The 26765-nt window shown below is 40.8% G+C and overlaps 1 protein-coding gene across 1 annotated transcript in view; it reads left to right on the top strand.

Moving 5' to 3' along the window:
• Positions 1–26765, top strand: part of LOC102094985 (uncharacterized) — a 421561-nt gene that overhangs the window by 315438 nt on the left and 79358 nt on the right. Inside the window, exon 6 of the mRNA XM_065049948.1 lies at positions 23531–23585. Within this exon, the coding sequence (XP_064906020.1) occupies positions 23531–23585 (55 nt within the window). The remainder of the gene's footprint in view (positions 1–23530; positions 23586–26765) is intronic.

The following is a 26765-nucleotide window of genomic DNA, read 5'->3' as shown; positions in this document are numbered from 1 at the left end:
GACGTTCCAATAAACATAGGCACATTTATTTTTTGATGACCTACTTATTCCAATAAAGTACATCATTATTATTCTGTTTTCTCCTGTTTTAAATTATGTTATCTTTTAAAAGAGAATAAGGACATTTTATACCGGATTTCTAGATGGGCTTCAAGCGAGGTTTGTTCACGTGCCATTTTGTGCAGGCAAGCACATTTTTTTGCTATAGTACACTTAGCTCACAAACAGGACTGTTTAGGGGTGCAAAAGCTTTTGGGGTTCGGTATTGTGTTCTCTGCAGGAAAACAACAGCTCAATCTGTTGTGGTTGCAGGGGATAGTTGACAGTGTGCATGTGGAAGTCTGTGCAAGGGTAGGTAGACAAAATGAGGCCATCTATTGAATATGAGTCCTTAGTTGTGCAATGATGTTAACTCAGTATGAAGATTCAGGTATTACTTTTGCAAAAGTACAATGAATATACTTCTGCTGTCTTGCAGGCATGGGATACAATTTTTCATCACGCTGTCTTGGATTATGTGAAATGATTTGACAAATGATAAAGTCTCATGCAATTGAAAAGACAGTGCTTTTTTTCTTTTTCTTTTTTTTTTTTCTTGCATTGAACTTCTGCATTGACTGTGTAATTAAGTTCAACTGTGCTTTCTCTCATGTCTACAATGTGTTTTTTAGTATACATGTAGTGTTTTGTATTGTATAGCTTGTGTGTTACATACATTGTGAGGAAGTTCCAGTGTTTAGGCACACCAGTGTGGAGTCAACTTCTGCCTTTCTTATGATAGCATGACAGTAAATAATTCTGCTTAAAAATAAAGATCTTCTAAGTTTATGCCAGTGTAACTGAGAGCAGAATTTGGCTGATTATAATTAAATGTACTGATGAACTTTGATGCTAAATTCCATAACCTTTGCACAATTAAAATCTCAACTTCAACATTGCATTAGCTTTTCATTTAATTATACATATTTGGTTGAAAGCTCCAAAAATGTTAATATTTTAAGTCTCTTCTCCTGTTTGTAATTGAACTTTTTTGTGTGATTGTTTTCTGCAGTAATCAAGAGGACATTAGCATGGACAGGAAATGAATCTGGAACTCTAGAGATTAATATTAATCTGCTAATGTCCTGTCCTGATGTTCTCAGGAATCCTTTCTTCTCTAGCACATTATGGTACTTTAGTAATCAGCAATTAGGGTAAGGTTTTCTCATGCCTGAACTATGTCCTCGTATGTCTTTCATTTTGTGATTGCTATGGGAATGATGGTTCTTCCCCCCATGGAGTCAGACCAAAATGTCACGTTTCTTCTTCAGGAGCCATACTGCTTAGACAAATGCACGGCTGGAGACTTAGCATATCATCAGGAGGGAGATCTGAGGGTTAGTTAGGGGAGTTTAACCTCAGGTTATATTTCTGTATGGTATCTGCCATGCCTCCATGTTTTGAAATACCTTTATCCTGGTGCTAGCTCTGCATAAACAGGCATGTGTTCAGTAATGGTGCTTTGTGAGACACAGAGCCAGCAGGCCCTGGTGTGCAACGGCACTTAGGAGCATGGGCCGTGCTGAAAACAATGTCAGGAGGCACATTCTCGCCCTCTGGTTGTGTAGTCCGGGCAAGACTGTTTTGCAGATCCAGTCTTGCGTTCCCAGGCAAAAAGTCCGAGGGAGTATGTAACCTAAGTGCATTTGTTCCCTTCTGCACAGGACCTTGTTGTTCCAGCCCACAGACGTGCTGATGCCACTGCTGAAATTGTTGTACCCCTAGGACTCCAGTAGACTCCACGGATACTGCTTAAGTCTTCACGTGTAGGATTTAGGCAGGAGGTCCTGTATACACAGCTCACTAAGCCATGCTATTTCTTCCCTGTTATTTCCCCTTCTTTCCACTCCCCAGATGGTCCTGAAACATTGCATCTCGGTGACATTTAGGAAATGCAGACCTATCTGTGTGTATTCCACTCTCATTTGCATAACAAAGCTGAACTGATTTTTATTTCTTTTAGGATGTGCACGGAACTAAGAATTATTTCAGGTTTTCAGAGCACTGTAGTTTTCTGTTGGTTGGTTGTGGGGGGTGATGTTGGCATGTGTGTTTTTTTCTTTTTCTGGCATAAATGCCCATGGGTTTGCTCCAAAATATTAATTGATCGTCCATTAAAAACTTACTACAGTTGGTGTGACTTCCACTTTTATTTTTAATTTCTATTGTGCAGTTCTATCTGAATAAAAATCCCTCTAGAAGGTGCAATATTGAGAAGCAATATTGACTTGATTGTAGCAGATTATTCGATTTTTTCCTAAAAAACATTTCATTGAAATTGTTGTATTTTCAGTGTTTCGCGTTTGATAAATCAGCATCTTCCAATAGCCATATGTTCTATTGGAAAAATCTCAAGTCATGCTAGTTGTGTGCACCCAGATGATACTCAGTTTCATGATATGTTCCATCGTATGGTATTTAGTACAAAAAGAAGAAAACAAGAAAGTGATAGTGGAAACGACACTGTGGCCTGTGCTTGCACTTCAGAATAACCAGTTTTGAGTCCAAGCATCACTCAAAGCTTTAAGTTGAGTAATTTTTATTTTGGCTTAGGATAGAGAATAATTTCCATTTGTCTCAGATTGGATTGTGTCCTTTATAGCCTGTTTGTTCCAATGAAAAATGCCTACATTATCTGAACCTTTGGCCAAATACTTACTAATGGTTTTGCATGATATTCAAGTAACTGAGCTTCCACTGTTCTTAGCAGGTGAAGCGGATATTAAAGTTGCTTTGACTGACTAGGAAATGGGAATCAAAATACCATTTTAGACCTCAGCCTTAGTTTTTCTTTGCCATCCTTTCCCGCCTGTATGCACATCTCTCTAATTTATAAAGGGCGATTTAAAGATAATTTTGGCAAAAATGGAGAAGTCTTTCGTGTGGACTGTGCAAGTACCTAAGAAGGTGAAGAGATTTAGCCCAGAATCTTAGCAGGGGTGACGCGGAAGGAAGCCCAGGTTTCTGTCTGTCTGTACAATTTCTGCAATGGCAATGGGGTTCAAAGGAGAGAGATCCACTTCAGCTGAGGAGAAAACTAAGAATTTTGACTCATGAGCATGAACAGCTTGCACTGGTGTAGTAAACAATGTTACCTGCCCAAGCTCACCACTCTACCTCAACTGTGCAAAAGTCTGGGCTTCCTCTGAAATATCTACCATGACATTTTATTAGAAACATTTTCAAGGAAGCCATCACCACGTAAGATTTGCTTTATGGTCTTGGACTGTGAGCCATAGTATTTCAAAGTCTGCTTCGTGAGTATTTCAGGCAGCATTGTAGCGGTGGTTGATAGAGAGCTGGACTGGCAGCAATATTTGACATCCCAATGGCTAGGATTAATTCTAAGTTGTACCAATTCCTTGTGCTCTAGCACTGAGGTCAGGTGCATCCTCCATCTGTGCTCCATCTGCTCAGCAGGAATGCTGATCTGGTGTACTGTACCTAATGCAGTGTATCTACCTTACTATTAGGTTTAAAAAAGACAAAAGGCTCTGAGGAGATCCATAATGTATAAGTATTTTTAAAGGCTTGGCTGGAACCGTTTAAACTTCATGCCTCAGTGGTCAACAGGGGAGTTGCAGCAAGCAAGATTTCTTTATAAACTCCCTTCAGAGCCCTTTTTTTCTATATTGATCCAGTTTTGCTTTTCCAAAGGATTAATGATTCTCAGAAATATGAGCAGAAGTTGTAGGAAAGCTCACTAGAGGCACAGCCTTTGTGCTGAGGCTCTCAGCATCTTGCTGAGATATCGACTGTATTAGGACTGGTGGAATTCAGAGTCTTCTCCCCTCTGAACTGTCATAGGGATCCAGGGCTTTTTCTTGTGACAATGGCACATCATAATTTTAAAACTACAGTTTATTTGACAACTGAATTTATTCCCTGGTGGCAAGGGGAAACTGAGGCAGAAAATGACTTGATCATACAAGGGTATGAGTATCAAAGCAGAGAATGAAATCCTATATTTAATGCTGGCTTCCTGAAATCAAAGGAGAAGCTGACTTCCATGGGTCCAGCTTTTCTGAAGATAGCTCCAGATGCTTCATCCGTTTTCCGTCCATTGAACTTCTGTGCAGGCACTTATAGCTAAGGGACTAGGAAAATCAGTTTAGCTAAGTCTACAGAATGGTAGGGACTCCTCTGAATGTTTATATTTCTGAGCAGGACTACAAGTTATTTAAGGACTGCGTTGAACAGAATCTTTTGTCACTTGGTGTCACAGGCCTAGCAAATACATTGTATGTCTAAACAAAGTTTTTTCAAAAGTTCGTTGTATGTATTTCGTCCTAAAGAGCTCAGTAGTTCCATCAGCATTTTTAAAGTCTGAAGAAGATTCAGGATCCGAATATGCAACACTTACCAGAACAAAATGCTTGTTGCCTTTGTTGTTCATTCCCAAACTGGCATAGTTAAAGGATTAGTTACTCAGCAGCGTTCTGGGTAAAAGATCAGACTGGTTTGCATTTTTTTTTGCAAGCCAGTTCACTCTTCCCTGTGGCAGAAAAGGACAGTTGTATTTAAAGTGACAAGGACTGTAAATCAAACTTGGAATGAATGTTGGCAGTGGCTCTTAATTATTTCTGGGAGCTGGGATCAGGTACGGCGTCCATTCATACCACAGCTCTAAAAGGCCACAGAGAAATTTCCAAAAACTGAACAATGCACATGTCCATTTTCTGTGGGTTTCAGCTATCATAGGCTGCAGCCCACTGCTCAAACATCTGTTAAAGGAATGGGCCCATTAAAAGAACACAGCGTTGCTGTAGCATGGTGATGCATTTTAATAGACTCCTACTGTACTTCTTTCATGCTTTTTTAGTGCTGTAGAAAACCAAGCAACCAACCCGTTAGAAGTGTTCATGTGAACTGACTTGCTCTGGGGTTCACTCTGAGTCCTCATGAAAAAATGAGGTTGCTGGTTAGGTGTTCTTGTTTCTTAGCAGTTTGTTCTAAACAAGGCATGCAAAATGTCAGTTTTCGCCAGGATGCAGCGGTGTGGGGAGTTTGGTGTTTGATGGTTGTTGATGGAGGGCTTAAAAGATTTTCCCTCTTTTTACTATCAGGCCAGTGGTACCAGATAGCCATGACAGAATAATGGCTCTTGAGTAACTATTCACCTTGGGGCTGGTAGAATTTCATAATAATTTTGCAAAACCTCACTAGCCCCTAGACCGTGCTTCCTTCTCTACTTGTGTTTGAAGAGGTGGTTGTAAGTAAAGTGCTTGCGCATTCTATTGCAAACCATCATGTTTTCACAAGCATTTACAGATTTGAGTCACAGTTTTCCCATATCTGGCAGCAAATACTGATTTGAGAATAGAAGAGATATCGCTCCCTTGATCAAATTACAGTTTTTTCTTGGTATGTTGCTCCAGCTGGAAATTACTCATTTTCCCAGCACAGCCCTGCTCTTCTTACCCAGGACACTTCCACACATGCATAAAAGGTGAACTGAAGCTGGGGAAGCTGTACTTTTGGTTTATTATTATTATTATTTTATTTATTAAATGAAAGTGTGAATGTCATTCAATTTTTTACTGGTGAGAACACATTCTGAAATTTAAAATCTAGAAGCTTAGAATATGTGTGACTCCACATCATTATGATAAAGTGTGAAACACTACAACACTACTTCCTTGGAAGCTGATAGAAGCCAAGAACCTTAGGGCCTTCTAGGAGCAGTTGTCCAACATCTTTTAAAGCAAATTCTTCCTCTAGCTACATGATGTGTATGGTTTTATACAACTGGAAATGTAAAGCAAAGCATATTTCAGTCTCTAGTTTTGCTGATATTATTGCAGTATAGTATAGCTTAAATGTCCCAGTCCTCTTTTGGTATTGAACAAATCTTAAAGGGTGCTTTCCCTGATGCACGGTGTTTATAGGTTATAGATGACTTAAGTAAATAGTGATTTACCATAGCATGTGTTTCCTGCTGTGGGAGAACGCTGAGAAAGGGTTCATTTAGCATGGACATTTTGTTTCATTGTCGCTTTCCCTGGGGATTCTCAATCTGTTCTAAAGGTTTGGTCAGGATCAGTGGCCAAGCTCAGGCACAAGTACTGGTTTTTTGTAGCCCTCCCTTTGGGGATGATGATGGTATGTTGCTTGTCGATTCCTAGATTAAAGCTATGGGCACCAAGTGGTAGTTAAGCTCAGATCAGACCTTCCTCAGTCTGCATTGGTGGCCATTTACAGTTGGGGCCTTCCAACAAACCCTTGGTCCAACCTTTGCTTTCGAGGAAATCAGAATGAAAACACTGAGTCCTCTGCAATTCAGTGGCTTGGTGCCTTTGGGAGAGACATCTCCTTGAAACCCAGAGCTTCAGCTCCTGACATGCAGGGACTTTAATCTAAACAAAAAGTCTAAAGAATAGCGCTGCATGTGCCTGTATAAACAGTCTGTAAATCCGATTGTAATGAGACATTCCTGAGGTGATTTCTGAACTCCCTCGTCCCAGACAGGCAAATTCTCGCCAGGTTACACCCATGCTGCTTCACTGAAGGCAGTGGGGTAAAGCACAGATCGTCGATGGTGTGTTTCTTAGGCCTCGTGGTTGCAGAACTGTGACTGAAAGAAATGTCTGCAGATGTCTGGGTTCTACAGGAGTTAAAAGAGGGAGTGATTTAGGCCACCAAATGTGGATAGTTTATTGCGGCCCTATTGTAACTTTTCTTATATCATGAGGGATTTTATATCTTCTACTGATTGCACAGTCCTGGGACCTGCCTTGTGGCTGTGATTTATTTTTCCAGTTAAGTCATTGTTCATCATTATGAACTGAGATTATATTTCTGCGTAAATTTGACGGAGAAGCATTCTTGAACTTGCACACATTTTTAATTTTAAAAAAGCAACAGAACCCCCTTTGCCCTCCTATAATTATGATACTAAGCAATTATAACTCTTCACCCTTTGGTCTTCACAGCATTCTTGTCAGGTTAGTACAGGGAGAGGCTTAAATCAGGGCACTGCCCTGAACCACCCCACCAGCTCTGGGCTTTGAAGGGCTGTTTAAACCTGGATCCAGACACAATCTTGTCTGAACATTGAGAAGAAAACATGGAAATGCGCCAGGGAAGCAAGGCCATACAGTCACCAGATGCAGAAGTAATTTTGTTGTTGTTGCTAACGCTGAAATCCTAAGGGAACAAAACTTGATCAGGGAACCTGTTGAAGGGGAAAGAAAGAGGCCTGCTTGGTTGACCTTGGCAGATGTCAGATGAAGGAGTGTGATTGACTCTTACGAAGACTTGGAAGATCACTTGGGCAAGCCAAGAGAGGGTGAGCAGGCCTTCCTGGCCACCCAAAATTTGGCATGAAGAGAGAAGCAGGTGTACCTTGAGTAGGTCAGAGGGTGTTCCACTTGGCCTTTGGAGAATTTCAAAGGAACAGGTACAAAGCAGGTCACACATCCTGATACTTTGCGGAGGGAAGGTTATAGGAAGTCATGGAACTGTTGCTGCATGGAGTTAGAGTATCATGATGCTTTTCAGGGGGGAATAAGACATGTAGTGCTTGAAGAGTAGCAGGGAGTCCTTGCCTGGACACCTGAGACCTCCATTTTTGCCTTTTCAGTTGCAACACAGCTCGCTGAGTAATCCTCTCTCTTACAATTTATGTTTTCCTATGCTTGCTTAGAATGTAATGATAGCCTCTTAGCCTAAAGCAAAGCTTGATGTTTCTTAGGTGGAAAAGAACTATCCAAAATCTCAGTTAGATATACAAGTATTTAATTGTCTTTCGCATTTTTCTGTTCATGCTACTCAACAGTGTTTTGCTTACCACTCAATTCATCTCTTTGTCCTAGTTTAAAGTGTGTATTTTTCTGCCAAACCCAAAAGCTCCTTAACCTTTGTTGCTTCTTATTTGGGAGTCTTTGTGGATATATTTGTATCTCTCTTCTCACTCACCCACCTCCTTCCTTTTCCTTTCCCTTTGCTATCGACATGTAAGTTCATGATTTTTACTATGGGTAAGGAAGCCCAGTTGTATGTACCTCAAATTTTGAGGTCTACTGAAAGAGGGGGCAGGGGTTGAAACTAGGTTGGAGTGAGTCATCTCTCTTGGCTCTTTTGCAAGCTGGAACCAACTTCAAAGGGAGTCACAACTTGGGGGCAGTTGCACAGATGAATCCCAAACCTTTGTACGTCCTTCCTTTTCCTCCTCCTCTCTCCTCATGTAGTCTGAACAGATTTGGCAATTTCAGCTTAGCACGTCTGTGCAGTTTTTTAAAATCCATTACATAAGTTTGTTAGTTTAAGACTCTCTTTTTCAACATATGAGCCTAAAGTGGCTTTGATTTAAAAATGGAACTTGGCAGAGAATTTGTTCATATGGTAAGATTTTTTTTTTTTTTTAGTTTAGTTTCGTTTATAATATGTTTTAATCATTTTTGATGTTTTCAAAACAAATGGTGAAATATGTTTTTTTCCTTCTATTTTTGGCTACCCTACTCTGAAAGGCCTTATTTCTCCCTTGTGTGTTTAATTTGGTGCTTTAAGAAACTTTTTTAGATAGAGGGGCCTTATGCTGCAAAATTTAGACTTAAATATCCCTGTGAACAAGGAAGATTCAGACACAGATCCTGCTGGCCAAGACTTTGCATCTCAGGGCTCTCCTCTGGTAACAAGCAGAAGGGTCAGTAACTGGGGCTCAGACTATGTACAAATATAGAAAATAAATGGCATACAAGGAGGAGAAAAAAAGGAAACAAGGGGAGACAACACTATTTCTCTTTTTATGATCAGTACTTCCCAGTTATCTGGGCAATTATTATTTTTAGGACATTTTTTCACAGTCTGAGATGCAGCAAAGCAGATTGCTGCCAAGTGAAACTCTTTCTTCCCTTCCCTAAACAGAGGGACTCTGTGTTCCCTGATTGGCTCTAATTCCCCTGACTTTTCTTACAGAGGTTTTTCTTTATGATGTCCTTAGTGCATAGAATAACACATAGAAGAGATTTTTGCCCTTTAGCAGGTAGTTCAAACCACACATTCTGTTAAAATCTGTACCATGGAATTAGGTCCTAATTCTTGGGGTGATCTTCTCTTTGTATGCAAAGGTCCCAACTATGTTAGGAGTGGGAAAGCACGATGAGTGAACACTTACACCCCTGAGGCAGCTCTCTTCAGCTGGAACCTCAGAATAGATGCTTTTAAAAGAAATGCAGGGCTGATCACCTGGACTACCAGTTGCACCCAGCCACGTAGGAGATCCCAGCTTGTGTTTGTACCCAGAGCAGCTGAAACAAAATGCATGTTGCTTTTGCAAGGGATAACAGCAGAGAAGAGCATCATTAACCCAAAGATCACCCCCTTTTGGGGAAAGGGACAGGCCCTGGAAAAAAAATATCAATTTGTCCTTTTTGGGAAACCCAGTTGCCATCACTGACTCAATTCAGAATGAGAAAGAGGTAAACTCTGCATGACTAAAGCAAAGGAAGAGATGATCCACCATAGGAAAGTATGGTAGAGGAGGAAAAAAACCTGAAACTGCACTTCATCCCAGTTAAGGCTGACATATGAGGTATAGGGAAAAATCTTTCAGGCTCAGAGATGGGCTTTAGCAGATCAGCCAGGAACAAACACACACAAAAACAAGAAAGCAGAAGGCTTGGGTGGTTGTGGAGATTACTACTGACATATGGAGCCTATCAGCTTGAAGTTACACGTTTATATCTGACCTAGGTCACTCATGCCCCAAAGTCATTACTGTCGAACAGCTGTTGGGTGGCCTCTGTGAAATGACTTGGGGGTCTGAGCCCAGTTTCTAGTGGCAGGTGTCCACATTACACAAAATCCATCTGTATTAGTTGGCCCCCTATATCTGGCAATCTCAGCAGAAAGACCAAGGACTAATGGTTCACCACATAGATTGAGCTGTCCTGTTTTAACGTGGGTGGCCCTTCAAGGAAGGGGCTGAAGAACTTTAGCAAAAGTAACATAAGACAAGACAGCACAGCCCCTGGCCTCCTTGCTCTGTGCTTAAACTCAGGCCACCAGTTTTCAGATCTCTTGGACCAGCAGATTTCACTAATACTGCATTTACTCCAGTAATCAGCAGAAAGAAAGTATTTCATAACTGATTGCCAGCGCAATGTAGAATATACATCCATTTGATTTCTGCTTTCGGATCATAATAATATAAACAGGAAAACTACATTTTAAATTCATTAAGTTCTTCCTCCGCTGTTTATAAAAGATAAAAACTTCTCTCTCTTTTTTTTTTTTTTTATAAGGATTGATTGGTGTCATGTACATATTCGTTCACTTCTGTTTATGCAAGATAATAAGAGTATTAACATGGAGGTGGAATAATGGTGTTTATAATTCCATCACCACTGTTTATATAAGATAAAAACTGTTTAAAAAACACAGTAAAAAAAGAAAAATAGTGAGAGAACATTTGCAGTTATGTACATATATTATTTTTTCCACTTCTGTTTGTAAAGAATGTGAAAGAAAAAAACAAGTCTAGCAAGTTGAAGAGGACTTAATTCTGTTTATAACATTTCTGTGCTGTTCACCTAAGATAAATTAATTCAGAGTTGATGTAATGAGTAGCTTGGGAGAAGAGAATTGGGGTGAAAGAGGGACTGGTGGGGTTGTGCCTGATACTCTTAGTACCTTGTAATCCTTTCCTTTATTAAGAAACGTGAAAGATGTATACTGAATCTTTCCAGTGGGAATAAGATACCACCGGTGAGGCAGGGGACACATGGCGCTGTCACGCCAGCAAATACAGTGGCCGCTGCCAGAGGAGTCGGAGGCTTTCTCCGGGAAGAGAACTCTGAGAACAGAGAGGATGCTGCAATAGTCTGAAAAGATCTCGTGAACGTTAAACCCCTTGGTATCATTGTCCATGGACTTAGTCCAATAATTGTGTGCCTGTATGACTCTGTTTTGTTCTGCAGCTTTGAAGTCTAATCCTAATTCCTTCAGGGAGAAAGGCTTGTAAAATGTCTGCGTTTCAGAGAGGCAGAGGAATACTACCTTTGATGCAAGCTCTATTGTCAGTCCTGTGCCATCCTTTCTGATTCACCCCTGCTCCTACCCCATGCACGGGCATATTGACAGATGAGGGAAGCTGGCAGATGTGAATATTTCTTTGAGATGAGCACCGATGCACTGTTTCTCAGTGTCAACCAGAAAGGCCATTTGTACTTAATAAAAGAACAACTGTGTGGACATTAACGTGCACACACACACACACGCAAAGTCCATGAGTATTCGCTTACTTTTACAAATGAGTTTGCTCCGGCTGCAGTCACGCCCTTCATGTGTTTGCTTTGCGCAAACATTTGCGCGGACAGGCTTTGCTCCAGTGAAAGCAAACAGCCCACTTTAAAAATCGCGTGCTCGTGTGCTTTCAGGTACTGAACTGTCAGCTCACCTGTGCCTGGTAAGTACTGCAGAAGGTGGCTGTGTACGTTTCTCAGCTCCCTTGTGCAGTCAGAGGAGTCAGACCTTCTGCAAATGGTGATGGACATACATATACAGCACTTACTTGTGCATAAAAGCAGTGAGAGAAAATCAAACTGCATCCCTAACCAGGGAGCTATAGAGTATCAATAGATCTAGTATTGCATAAAAAAACCTTTTTGCCTTCTAAAAGAAGTCACTGTCTTCTATAATTCCATAGTAACATTTCTCTCCTCTCTAATCCTGAATGAATCCAAATCCCAGTGATGTCTTCATCTCTTCTTCCCAGTTCCTACTTCAGCTCAGTAAATTGTCTCTACAAAGCAAGCCGTTCAAGCACATGCATAAGTCCATTTCTGTTAAGTAGAACCTGAAGTAAAGGTTAAATTTTAATTACATGCTTGAGTCCCATTGCATTCACACGTTTGAAGCTAAGCACAGGCTTGAGTACATAGTTTGAACGCACAAGGGTTTAACATTAACCCAGCCAGGAGGCAAAGCCAATGTCTGTTATGTGACGTGGTCTATTGCATTGCTTGATCCCACCTATGCCCCGCTGCTCCAAATGTCAAGTACGTGAAGCAGACTGTATACGCTTAGTGAACAGCATTGCCCAAGGTAGATTAAAAGAGTAGGTGGCATTGAAAAAATATTGTAGTCTGCTGGTGGACCTTCCAAAAGCAGACAAGGACATGAATTAGCCAAGGAAATGATTCCTTGAAAATTTCTCTCTGTAATTGCCAGCCCCTTGTTCCCTTAATGCTGACGTGGAAGTGGATGCAAAGAGTAGGGCTAGATCTGTCAGCAAGCTGGGAAGGAGTTTAAAGGAGCTTGAATCAGAAACTTTTGTTTTTCAGATGAATACAAATTGTCATGGGTACAAAATGTCATTTCCTGAAGCGAAGGCCGCTCTCATCCCTATCTCAGAGCATTCCAACGTACAATAATCTGTGTCTTAATTATGGCATTTCAGCACAAAAGGCACAGAAATTTCACTTTTCAGAGTTGTATAATCAAGTTGCTCCACCTTGCTATTAGGCATGAATGGCAGCCAGTGCTCCAGGGAAGCCTGAAATTGAAAGAGCAGCGGGTGGGGAGCAGTGGGTCAGGATGGGTAACGCATTTAGGAGAGCTGTGTGGGGAGTCCAGAACTAGAATAGCGGGAAGTGCTGTAAATTGGATTGAACACGTTGCTAGTGGACAGGGTGAAAGATTATACAGCATTTGTCTGTGTGACCGTAATGAGCTTTTTTCCCATAAAAGATTTGGGGAGAAAGTGCTGTGTATGAATAGGGTCCCTTTAAGAAGCACTTTTAAAAGAGCTCATTTTTGATTCCAATCATGTATATGCCTCAGCAAGACTGTAGCCAGATGCTTGTAGATCTGATGAAAACAGCCCAACCCTTTTCTTATCATCTACCAGAGATGACAGACTTTAAAAACTCAATGGCACTTTCGATAACTTCTAACAAGAACTGGGACTTGCCTGGCTCCATTTGTCTGGTCAAGGCTGTATTTCTGCAATTTATCCCAGGGAGAGCTATAGCAGAACCTTACACTTAGTGTCTAAATTAATGATATTCCTTCCTTTTTGCCATGACAAAAACCACTCTGCACTATATACGTTATGCTAAAGTTTTTGTCATGGACATATTCTGTAAAAGCTTTTTCAGCTTCATCATTGTGACAAGCGATTCCATTAAATCCTTCCCAGTGATCACTTTTGTATTGTGCAGATGGGGGAGGTTGTTTGCTTGCCTGAGTTTTCCTTCTTTGAAGCTAGAAAACAGTGATCATCTGCCAGGTTACATGGTATATCTTACCACTGCCCTGTCCCCAGGAAAACATATTTTGAGGAAATGCATACATTTTCTGTATAGCTGTTGTAGTAAATAGAGTCTGCTCATTAGTTATGATGTCCTCAACTTTTCTTCAAGGCTCTTTTGGGAAGAGGACACGAGCTTACCTCATTAAGGAGGTAGGCTGGTCTGTCAATGTTCATGTACATTAAAAAGCTCTGGAATACAGAAGACGTTTCTCTCCTCAATATTTTTCACCATTTCACCTGCACTGAACTGAAAACTGTTGAGTGCTTTGAATATGGAAACACTCTAGTTATTCTCAGAATCCCCCAGTGAAGGTTCACTGTGGTGGTGTGATACCTTTACCAGGTACCTTGCTCTACCGAAGGTACCAAACAGGTCTGGGCAAACAGCACTTGCTCTGATCCTGCCATACTGCCTTGTGCTAGATGCTGCTGATAAAAGCTAGAGCTGATAAATGATAGAGCTGATAATGAAAGAAAAGGATTCTTAATTTTTAAATACATCCCCTTACGACATAGCTTCTGAGGAAGTGAGTTATTTTAATCTCAGTTTTACGGCACAAGGGAACTAGTTTTTTTTTCACTAAAGCAGGAGGGGGAACCAGATCCCACAAAACCTGCCTTTGTCTTCAAGGAATGCTTTTTAACTGTAGTTGCTACAAATCAACAAGGTGCAGAGCTACCTCTTTGCTTCGTTCTTAATGAAGCCAGTAGAGTTTTTCATGCAGACCTTAGTGATGGGCATGGCCACTGGTCTTTTTGGGAAAACTGTCAGAGCAGAATAGCATTGTATACAGCCTGCTTTTGCATAAAAAGAAAAACATAACCTATCTCAGTAGGCTACCAATGGTATCGAAGCATCTTACATTCCTTAATTTATTTATACATGCCACAGACCAAAAGCAAATTTTAAAGCTCTGTTTTTTTTGCCACCTGCTAATAACTTCGCCATCCTTTCTTTTCCAGAGTGTTTGCACTGATCCTTGTATTTCTCAAGCTGACAGCTTCCTGATCCCCAAGACTGAATGGCTGGTTATCTCAGCTTCCCATCTTATGTGGAGTTTCTCTCCCTCATTTAAAATAGTAAAAGGACTGTCTGCGTGCACAGACCATTATCCTTGTGGGGTTGTTAAAGTTCCTGTAATGCTGACTTTATTTTCTGTAACAGTTCTGGACAAAATGTTTCCTTTGAAAGGTCTCAGACCTCTATCCTCCCAACTCCTAATCACAGTAATAATCAACCTCAAGGAGTCATTAGTGAAGACTCAAACAATATCCTGTAACAAGTCAGCTATGAAGAAATTGGCATAGTTTATCTCTTTGATTCATGTTCTTATGAAAATAATGGGTTGCAAAATAAAGCCAGCATTGCTCTGATACTATACAGTATCCCTTGGATCTGAGTCTTTCCTTCCCCACCCACTTGTCTCCCAAACTAACACTAACTATGACTCTGCAATCACTTCTGAGACAGGGTCCAGCTATAGAAGTGACATGTTCTTAGACTGTAATGCCAGTTTATTGTGCTGCTTCTTAAACTAACCTATAAACCTCTTTTTGATCATTGTAACTTGTTGCATTTTTAGATGAGCTGGGAAAACGGTATAATGATTATATTCGAATCCAACCTATAAAGAAGGGTTTACTCTTCTGAAGAGAATAGATGCAGCGAACTATGTAAACTGGTTCGGATAAGTTCTTGGAATTGTTTGCTTTTGGTTTTGTCTTTGTGAAATGGACACTTACGCTTTGCAGGAAAGCTGATAAATAGCATAAACTATGGCTCACCACTAAGAGACTTTGTAAAATCTCTGTGTCTGCTGTTTGGTTTGGCTTCAGCAATCAAAGGGATCAGCTTTTCTTCATTGAAAGGAGCATGCAGGTGGCTTTTCAGGTTTCTTTAAGCATTTTTCTTCTCATTTGATGTGGTTCGGGCTCTAAACTGTCAGTTGATTTCTCAGTTCTGCTTTGTATTGGATCAGCTTCAATATCAGTTTAGCTTTCTCTGCTTGCCTTTTTTCATTCTATAAAATGGGAATAAGAACAATTCCGCCTATAAAGCAGAAGGTAGTGTTCAGCTCATTGGTGGTTTTCATAAATAATAAAACTTGTTGAGACTATGCATAATGAACTGCAGAGCTTCAAGGCATGTTAAGTTTCTCTCTGGATGAGCTGTGTTGGTATGGATGAACTATACCCATTTGGGGAAAACAAGGAGGTTTGAAAAGCCCAAGAAATAATTCAGAGAGTCATGAAGCCCATCCCTTCATTCATTTATAAATATTATTTCCATTTGGTGACTGGGTCAGAAAAATTTAGTTCCCCTGAAACTCAGTTTTCAGGGCATATGTCACAAAACTAACAGCATGCTAGAGAGTACACTGTTCTCATACTGAATATAGAATGGAGAGTATTGTTCCCAGAAGCCATTGTAGTGGGTCTTTATAAGGTAGTTTTGATTTATTTTAATAGCTACAGAGTGAGAAGAAAGAGGGGACAAAAGAAATTCCAAAGTATTGCTTATGACCTTTTGGGGAAAGAAAAAAAAAAAGTTGTTCCTCCTTCTGCAGAACTCAGAAAAAGCACATATTTAACCTGTCTTTGTACATGCTGAGGGCTTAACACTGCAGCTGCATAAGCTGCATAACCCTGGTGACTTCAGTGTGTCTTCAGGGGTTTAAAGGCAAGTGAAATACTTCTGTAATGCTTTTAGTCTCCTTCCAAGTGTTGCATACTCTCACAAGAACACAGTTCATGTTTGAAGCAGTACAAATTGTAAAATAATGAGCACAACCCCTATGGTACCTTACCTTTCAGGGATTTACTGCTCTTGTGTACAGTGTCTGTCAGGTTAGCATTTTCCTATAGGTCCTCATATAGTCACACTGTGATTTCTTTACTGGATAGGCAGTCAGAAAAACATTCTGACATTTTCTTTAAATGATTGCAACATACTTACACTTTTCCTTAATGATCTTGCTGCCACTTTGCTCCTGATACAACAGACACCCTCATATCCAAGTCCTAAACCACTCCGCTCTCACTAAAGAGAGACAACTGGATGTTTAAAGTCCAAAGTAAACCCACCCTTGGGCTTGCCAGAGTTCTGCTCATACCCTTTGCCCCCTCAGCACCCATGGGTGGTGAAGAACCCCACATCCCCGCGCAGCCCTCTGGTCCCCTTGCAGGTCAGGCTTAGCAGTGCCCCCACTCCAGCCCACCCCATGCTCAAGCCGTGTGGTGCTCACAAACTCAGGCAGTGCCCTTTAGTTCTGATCTGCTGTGCCTTCAGGGAAAAAATGATATATCGGAGTACTTATGTCCCAAATTGAATGTTAGTCAGATGTTAAGATGAAAGAAATATTGTGGAGAGTCAGCACGTCTCACTTTGGAAATAAATTATGTAAAGTACACTGGAGTGTCATGGCTCTTGGGACCACGTATGATCCAAAAATACCATTTAAGAAGTGATCACAACACTGCTAGATTTATCAGATCATCCTGGAGGAACATTAATACCCAGAAAGAAAATAGTAATTTTCAATAGCAAACTCCCAACCAATAACTTAAACTCATTTTCCAGCATCACTTCCTCATATCAGTGACTTATTTGGATGTATCACTAGATTTTATAGCAATTATTTCCTTATTAATAGTAGCCAAACTTCAGTAATTGTTATTAATATGACTGCGTTTAGCACCTAGTACCATACTTTCTCATCTTAACATTTTGGTTACTCAAGTTTAGTCTGCTTAAATAGTTCTGTGTTACTTGATTGTACTTTCTCGTGCTGTGTAGTCCCGTTCCGGCACTACTGAATTCAGGACAGGTCCTTGAGAGGGTGCAGGGAACATGGCCCGTGCTCTGGAGCTGCAAACCTCTAAGCAGGGAAGCAGAAGATACACTTCTGTGCTTCTCCAGCTTGCAGTAAGGAGAGCATGACTTGATGTGGCTGTGGTGTGAGGCAGCAGATCCAATGCTGTGAGCTGCCAGTTCAGCCACGCTGCCTCAGAACAGAAAATTCACCTACAGGCAGTAGCAGAGCCAAGACCTAACTTTTAGGGTAGGATCCTGAAAGACAGCCAGAACTTTAGATATGTATCCTTGAATATTTAGATAGATATGTTTTCTGTTTTCTTGTGTTTAAGGTTTCAAAGCTGAGTTCCAAATGCCAAGAGTAGCCGCCACAAAATGTTTTATCAAATGGAAATGTCCAAGCTGTTTATGGATCACAAAGACAACTCATCTGGTCAACAGTTGACTTCTTTTTTTCCCTCTTTTCCAAGAGTGTACATGGAACAGGCTGTAAGCTGGATGAGAACGACTCAGCCACATATCAAACACCATCTTTTCCAGAGCCATCTTTGCTCCTTCGCTGTCTCTTGCAGGGAGCACGCACAGCCACGCAGCGAGGGAATGGCAAGGGGGACACTGGGAAGATGACAGGCAAGAGCAGGCAGCTTCTGCCACTAGAGCAGTGAACCTGGCCTGAAGCACAGCCCCTTCAGGTAGCCAGATGCAGGTGATGCGAATTATTTTGGCAGCGACCGCCCCTTCCCAGGTATTCTATTCCCCAGAATGAGTCCCCCAGCACTTGAGAAGCACAGGGCTCCTTGTCCACGCAGCCCTGCGGGTGGTGGTGGGCAGCAGGGAAGGGCAGCGCTGTGGCCCTGGAAGGGTGGTGGTGGGCAACCTCCTCCTGCCCGCCGGCCAAGTACCTGCCAACCAGATGTCCTGGTTTGACATATCTTTACAAATTCCTAAAACATATAGTCAGTGGTTAGAGTTACTGGAATTTAAAAGTAATACCATTTCAGGCCATCTTTTAAGTCAAGTTGCATGCTCAAAATGCCACATTTGTTTATAAAACAATAATATATTTAACTTCTTTTTCCTCGCTTTTTGCTGGTTTCACTCTCAGCCTGAGCCCTGTAAAGCAGCTGCTGCTGAAGCCGTATGTGCTGTTGCTTCTAGAGAGCTCTCCTGCTCTTCTCTTAGAGATATTTTCCTCAGAGGTGCTTTGTGTAGAGACTTTTCTTCACTGAAGTTCTTCTCAGGGAGCTGGAGACCTCTGATGGATGTTAATTAGAGTTCAGTTTGCAGATGTAAGAGATTCCTTTTCTTATTTCATCTATCTCTTTGTTTTCACTGAGAACAGCTGGTAGGACTTAGGGCTGAGTTACCTGTGGAATGAGTCAGCTCCTTGACTTGATGTCTTTTTGAATTAGCTTGCATGCACATGAAAGTCCAAATTTTGATTGGATTAATTTCTTTCGTCTTACCAAAACATAAACTTATCCAGTCTTCCTGGCAAGCAGTGTGTGCTGAGAAATCAATTCCATCAAGACTTTTCTCTTGTATTTTCTACTTAAGGGTCCATGAAGTTTCTGTTTTATAAAAGCATTTTTGTGTAACGCACATTTAAAGTCTCCTTTTCCCACTACATATTTCTTAATATTCTTTTCAAAAAAAGAAGACAAGGCTAACCTTTTAGCTAGTCTTAATTACAAACAGTTAAAAAGTCTCCTTTTACTACATCTTCTGGTCCAAATTTCACAATGATATCAAATAGTTACTTATGTACTAATTAAAGAAGACATAAGCTATAGCTATATCACAAATCCTTTACAATATGTGATAAGGTAAACTGCAAGGTTTTCTGTCTCCAAGTTTGAGAGGGAAAAAAAATAACCTTTTCTGTTATTGACTGTGGACTGTAGCCTCTAAACAAACTCTGTCTTTGGAAAATGAGTAATGGAAGTATTATCGATGCATTTTGATTCAAAATTGTTCTCAAGTCATTGTTGCGTTTTCTAGAAAGCCACAATTTGGCTATTTCATTTAAAAGAGCGTGCACACCTGTAGCTGAGTAGATTTTTTTCAAGTTCTTTAATGAAACATAACCGTACCTCTCGTGTGACATCTGTGGCTAAGGCGTTGTCATATTTCTGGTATGCTAACATAACATTTGACTGCCTCCCTCTGCATTCTTGTAATTAACTCCTAATATTAAAGCAGTTTCCATTTCTTGGTTCCTCAGCAAGCTGATTGAAAGGTGGTTTAATTGCACAGCATTGCCAAGAAACATATTAGGTGATTGCTGGCTGTAGTAAGAGTTAATGTGAAGGTAATAGGAGATATCACAGGGACTAAGATTTTGCTGGCCATTAGCAGAGGTGACTTCAAAAAGCAAATGATAATTAGTGTAGATTTCACTGAACCAAGTTTCCATCTGCTGCTAGTCACTGGGTTTTGAGCTGCTCTCCTATTAAAGATTTGCATGTGTTTTCCTGGATTCTTGATGGAAAGGGGTATAAATCAACAAATAACAATGTAACCTGCAGAAATATAAATCTATGTAGATTAATCCGTGTTTCCTAAATTGCATACTAGATTGTAATTCAATCAAAGGGTAGGGGTCTTGTGACGTTTATGAACATTTATGGGTAGTATGAGCGCTCAGATTAAATGTCAAACCTGGTATTCAGTTTAGAATCACGTATTATCGTTGTTCATTAATATATAAAAACAATTATATCCACTAAAATCCTCAATTTAATTTTGCTGTAATCTGTCTCTGCTGTGTCAGAGATGCAGTGCAGCTTCTCTGCCCCTTCAGATCATTTACAGGGCTCCACTGAATTTCAGCTGAGTCTCCTCTTTGACTGTGTTCCCCCAGCATGGCACTTGCTCCATTTGGCCTGCTCTGAACTGAGGAATTCTCTAGTAGATTCTTTTCTTTTTCTTCCACTGCAGTTAAATTCTGGTTTTGATACTGAGCAGGTATAGTGCATCCAGGAGGAGAGGGGTGACAAGACTCTCCATCTTAGATCCAATTCAGTGAGTAGGTTACACATGATAGATCTGTGCCCTTCCCTGATTCTGTGTCAGTAAAGGGTGAAAATGTTTTGAGGCAAGAGCAGTCAGTTTATGCTTAATGCAGTTCATCCTATGCCTGCTTCTTGCCAGTCTAGGGGCTGAAGGCATAACATTTCTCACCTTGGGTAGTACATTTACATCAGAGAGATCCTAAATCACTTTGCAAAAATGGAGCAGAATTGCTGTCCCAATGTACTGCTAAGAAAAAGGCACTTAAGTGTGTTAACTAAAACCATGTAGTGAATAAATTGTAAGAAGCAACTGAATGCCAATTGCAAAAATGACTTTGGCACCTAAGATGTTAATTTCATTGTAAGTAAGTGGTGTTTAAGCTAACGAAGGTCCCCAGGTGATTTACAGCCAAAATTTCACGGACTTCCAGTGGACTTCGACATGAACACCTAAGTCACATTTGAAAATTGTAGTTAGCCTCATAAATCAATTACCTGCTTATATAATGTAACTCATATAACTGCATTTCACCATCTTAGCTCCCCATAAGTAGAAATTCTTCAGTGTTTAGGAGCCTTATTCTCATTAAACGCAAGAGGGAATAGGTTCCTAAATATCCATAACGTTTAAGCCTTGCTTGTCTCTTAGTCTTTGTGACTTAAATGAAATTTATTCGCAGAGCAAAGAAAGAGAAAGTGGGCAGAGTCCGGCCACAATGAAGCAAGGGCAGGCTTAAGATTAGCCCCTGGCTATTCTGTCCAAGGGCCAAAACATCTTCCACGTAATAATGATTAATTAACACCAAGAATTCATTATGAAAAAGATCAGTGGATTCCCTTCGTCCACCCCGCCAAATAGAGCCATACTGGCTTGAAAACAAACGACAGAAATATAGATGAGTAATTACTCTGTTTATAACATCAAGACCTGGGGAAAATGGTCAGCTTTCTTAGACTTCATTTTTTAATGTTATTATATAATAGTATATCTTGAAGAAATCTACTGTGTTAATCTAACATAATTAGGTTAAGTATGTCTCTAGTGACAAACAGCGCCATATGATAAAAAGTTTCACCCCAGCATTTTAATGGTTCAGGTTCTGCTCATGGTTTCAATTAAGTCAGCACGATTGCACAGGGCAGTGAGAATAAGATTTGGCCCACTTCTGTCCCGCATGCGTGTTCTGCAGTTATCTAACCTGGAATGAATCATTGTTTCCTCAGACACATCTTGCTTTTCCAATACTTTACATGGAAAGTTTTGTTTTCATGTATTTTCTTTTGAATAAAACGAGTAATCAAGTGTCCAGACCAATTGCAATCATTTAAAAAATTATGGCATTTCAGTTCTGGTGTTTTGCCAGATTCTAGTTTGCAGCTTCTAGTATATTGCGCCTGTCTAAAATTACCCTACAGTTTTAATTAGGTACGACTATCTTGTTCACTTCTTTTAGCTAATTTGACGGTAATGTTGCTGTAAGTCGTTACTCAGCACCTCCAGAGTCTCAGGCCATAATTTGTAGAATTCTTTGGTATCCATGTCATCGAAGTTGCTTGATGCGTTCCCTTAAGAGAACTTGTTTTATGTCGCTTCTAACAGAGCCAGACTCTAACCACTCGGCCTAAAATTTTCCATTCTGGGTTTTTTTTCCCATGCTGGATGCCTACCGCTTCTTTTTTTCTTTTTTTAAACCCTGGAGCTCCAAGGCACTGTCTTTGGCTCAGGCCTCATCTCAGGTTCTTCTATGGACTGCAGCTCACTGTCCCAGCTGCCCAAAACCCTGAAAGAAATACTTCCCAACTGCTAGCCACTAACGGTCCTTCACATATAGTCTATTGCACATGAATCCGTGGGCTTCATGGTTACATCTTCAGGAGCAGTGTAAAAGGAAAATAAGAGAGACACGCTTAGCAAAGGAGGTTTTTTTCACCAGAAGAGCTTCCCTGTTAAAGTTCATCAGAGTAATGTATTCTTGAAAACAAGGTGAATAGTGACCTGCTTTCCACCAGCCTGATCTTTCATTTTATGGCACTTCAGCTTTTCAGTCTGGGCAGAATCCAACCTGTCATCTATCTCATGTGAATCTTCCTTACATGTGGTAGCAATCAGCTTCTTTGAAGAGAAATTTGCTGTTAAACAGGGCCTCTCTGGGTGGCCTGTCCAGAGGATGCTGTAAGCATCTTGTTTGCTGCTGCCCTGCAGTTTTTAGGATTTTCTCTCCTCTTTACTGTATTTCTTTCACCTCCCTTGTGGATGACTAGCCACTAGATACACACATATGCTTTCTCTACACCATTCTCTACCAGGCCCATACTTCCCACAAGTAATAGCTACAACTCGGAACAAATTTTCTACCTGCCTTCCTCTCGTTCTCTCCTGTGGCATCTCCACGCTTTTCCTTCACTGGCTCAACTTAGGTTTGTATTCCTCTGAATATGTTTAATTGTTTTGAGGAATTATAGAGCTACTGGACAGGAAACAGTAAGTGAGGACCATGTCTTGTCTTAAGTACTGGAGTACAACAAATGGATCCCATGGTCTTTGTCTACCATGTTCTTGGACCCCTGATAGCAATGTTTTGGAGAGCACTGTCTGGTCTGACTATCTGTATTTCTCTCAGCTTGGTGAGGTGGGGACAGGACTGATTTGTAGCTTTGCACATCCTGGGGGCATCTACCTGTTTTCTGTGTCCAACAGGAGTTTATCTTCTTGTTACGATTCAGAGCATCGGGCTTTGATTCTTTTTGTCTATTACTTCATCCCAGGTTAATATCTTTTTGAAAAAGTTTGTAGTGCTTTAGCCATTCCGCTTTCATGCAGCCATTTTTTTTTCTTAGGGGTCTCAGGGTAACAAATCTGTCAAGTCCAAAAGATACTGTGTTGACAGAAGAAACTGAGACAACACAATTTTTCTGTGCAGCTATCAGCCGTAATGTAAGCATCCTCAGCCCTAATAATTTGCCTAACCCCTCTTCTGTGAAGGTCAGGATCAAGAAGGCGAGTTCTGTTGCAGAGGCTTGTATCATCTGGCATGACTGCTAAGAAGGATGCCATTCAAATCTGGCAGTGTTTTTCTGATAAGAGCATTTATCCATAGGAGCCACAAGCCTGTTTCACGGAGGCTGTTGAACAGCCACCAGAGGATATTTAGTCTCTGCTACCTTGGAATTATCCCAGGACTGAAAGGCTCTTCAGCCATTACCAGTTTTCTCAGCGGCATAGTTTTGGGGTCAGGTAATTTCAAAACTTCCAAGATTATGCAGTTTGTGACTTTAAAGCACTTTTTTTCTCTCTTGTGCAAACTGCTACTATCTGTAAGTCTCCTCGATCGCTGTTTTATATTGGTATCGTTTAGTGTGTTTATTGTAACTTAATTTCCTTTTTTTGTTTCTCCCTTTTCTTCTCAGATCGCTCACGATCAGTTTGTGGCCTTCCTCTGAAGGAACCTTTCCTGTCTCTTGTGTAAGTATTTCTACCAAACATGTTCTACTTTTCATTGAGATGAGTTGTGCATTTTGTTCAAGTTCCATCCGAGTCAGCCCAGAGCCCTTGTGAACTTCTCTGTTGCTCCCCATGGGCACAGGACTCAATACGGAGTTTTTATTCTCATGCAGCAGCCCAGGATTTTAATGCAGTGTGGTGGGACTCAGACTTAGTACAGTAACATTGTGATTGATTGATCTGAATTTATACATGCATTTCTGGATGACAATATGAAAGATTTCTGTTATATTTGAGGATATACATGTTGCAATGGGCATTATGCTGTTGCACTCTGATTCAGAATAAAACACATAGTATTCCATGCTGTGCAAGCATAAAACAAGTATAGAAAACAGTCAACTAGCATTTCAACCTGTCCTTGCTGAAATCTGATCTTGTGGCCTGGGACCCTGCCTTACCCAGTCCTGTGTGCCCTCCTACCTAATACTGACCTGCTCTTCTTACCTGGGTAGATTAAATATGCTGTATTCTCTTTGGCATCTAACAGTATTGGGATTAAAAAGCTGTGAGTGGATTCTTTGGAAAATGTTATGTAGGGTTTTTTTGTCACCTGGTCCAATTACTTGAGTTTGACTGCTGCTATGTAGGTTGTCAATTTGGTGACCTTTTTAATTGAAGAAAATACTGTATAAATTTGGATAATTGTGTTTTAAGTCCTAGAACAGGAAGAACTGAAATTTTCATGGTTTAAGTTTTTCGTTTTTTGGGGGGGATAGGGATGGAACCTTTGGGAGAGTTTGCTATCATTTGAGTTTTAATTTTGCCAGCTTCTGACATATGACGATTTTGCGTATTTGGAAGAAAAGTTTGCATTTTGCTGGGATTCCTTCATACATATTGGCAGTGAAATCCAGTGTTTTTAAAACAGTGAGGCTTCTTGTTGTGATATAAAGGGAAATATAGCACTACTGCTTCGTAATATTTACTATAGTTAAGTAAAGACAGACCAAAGTTTTCCAAATGTCCACCAGCATTTGAAGCCACTGTCTTGTGATGCCTAAGCTGGAGCTGTTTAGTGAATGCCAAAAATAATGAGGGCTTTCAAATTTAGGTTTAGAACTCCATGTCCAAATATGCCTAGACTTTGTGTTAATTTAGATCTCCATTTTGCAATTCAAGTTCATGTCTGCTGCCCATTCAGAGAGGAAAGTAGATGGCTCTTAACGTGCTGCCTGGAAGTTTGGGGGATAGGGAAAGCATAGCACAGTAAAAAAAAATAGTTCTTTCATATTTGGGAGAGGAATTAAACCTGCAAATTTATGTTCAAGTTGTGTTTTGATTGTTGAAATTTTTTCAAAGGGATGCTAAAGTGCAAATGGATATTCGTAATTCTTTCAGGTGCTTGCTGAAACAATCAAAGAGCTTTTATTCTTTTTTCCTGAAACTCGAGCTAAGATATGTGAGTTTAAGATTTAAAGTTGACTCACTACTTTTGCGGTGCAGAAGGAAATGGCACACCTCCTTCTCCCCTGCCCTGTGGGCAGAAACACCAGATACGCTGCTGCAGTGACTGCAAAAGGTGATGTGACAATGCCAGCGACCAAGGAGATGTAATTGAGCTGACCTATCATGCCTCTGGTGTCCCCATATTTCTTTCCTTTCCCCTTTGCCTTTCATTATAAGGTGTCCCAAATCTGTAATTTATAACATGCTGTTCCAGTCTGCTCTGATATATTTGCTACAAATAAGTAGGAGTCTATGCGCGTGCATAGCTCCCCATGGCGGTGTCAGGCCCGTGAGATGGGGGGAGGAGAGGCCCCCACAGAATGCAACATGGCTTATGTCTAATGTGACATTTATTTGACTCGGAAAGGCAATTGATTAAAGTCCCATCAGCCCTTTGCCGTCATGTGTTATGTATTTATCCAGCAGGGGCGGTTCATAAGGGCCCCTGACAAATCCTATTATTTTTGTTGTAGAACTTCATAATATCGATAAAAAGTGTTAATGACGCTCAGGGACATGAAGCACACACTGCTTGTGCTGAAATTTCCTGCAGCAGCGGCAAAATCATTTCTGTCTGTGGCAGGGACCATGAGCCTTCAACATCTGCACAAAGAGGCCAGTTTGTTGTTCTTCTACCTCTGCAGTGCAAGGCGGTTTAGGTTGGAAGCAGCGAGCTGGCTTCATGGTAGATAGGTAGGTATGTGGAAACCCTGAGCTGAAATCCCTCTCAGACAGTGCTTTGCTGTGTGACTACGCATAAGTCGTTCCCCATCCGTCTGCCTTCATTTCTCGACCTGTAAAACTAGAGTCACGCACTTTTTTCCTTCTTTAAGTCAGGCTTATTCCACAGCCAAGGGCTTCTTTGTGCTCCTCTGTTCCCACTTCAGCAAGCTACATAGGAGCCTCAGTTGATTTTAGTTTGTATCGTTTGTACTGGTTCTCTTCTTTCTCTCTGGAAGATAGGTCCTTCAGGCCACTGATACTCTGAATTCTTTTGGGTAACAGAAAAAGTAGAATTGGGACATTTTTGCATTATAAGCTGTTAATGGTACCTGTCAAGCATGTATCTCATCTAGTGATAATTGATTTGTTCTGCCCTCTGCCTCAGTATCCAGAGCTGGGCTTTCTTCTCATATCCCTACCCACAACTTGCAATGATTCAGTCTTCTTCCTCCTCCTCCTCCTCCTCCTCCAGGTTACACGTGTCTGATTAGATGGCATCAAGGTGCTGGAGGTGGAAGGATTTCATGGATAGATTCCCCCACGTGATATTCCCACTTAAGAGGAATACAATTAATCTCTGCTCCACTTGTATGTCCTCAGGAGTCTGAGAGAAGCAGGTGAATTCTTTGTCAAAAATCAACCTTTTCATGGAAGAAGAGTCTTCTAACCAGCCTTTCATATTATCAACAGCATGTGACAGTATCAGCAATACTAAGGTGCTTTACAGTAAGATAGGTCACTACAGTAGGATAAATAGCTGCATTAGGACACTTCTTTTAGCTCCAGAGCACTTCCCATTCAGGTGGAACCCATATAATATTGAAGAGTCATCCGCTGCTAGCTTTGGTGAGTGCAAATCAGAAATGCAACAAAGTGATCCAGATACAAAGAAGTTGTGGGACATGTTAACCTAATTCCATGACCATCTGTCCACTTCCTTGAAATAGTTTCTGATGTAACCGGGTTGTA

The sequence above is a fragment of the Columba livia genome, chromosome 1, assembly GCF_036013475.1.
Source record: "Columba livia isolate bColLiv1 breed racing homer chromosome 1, bColLiv1.pat.W.v2, whole genome shotgun sequence".
Classification (NCBI taxonomy): Eukaryota; Metazoa; Chordata; class Aves; order Columbiformes; family Columbidae; genus Columba; species Columba livia.
The sequence above is the reverse complement of the archived record's forward strand: the minus strand, read 5'-3'. Positions and strand labels throughout refer to the sequence as shown.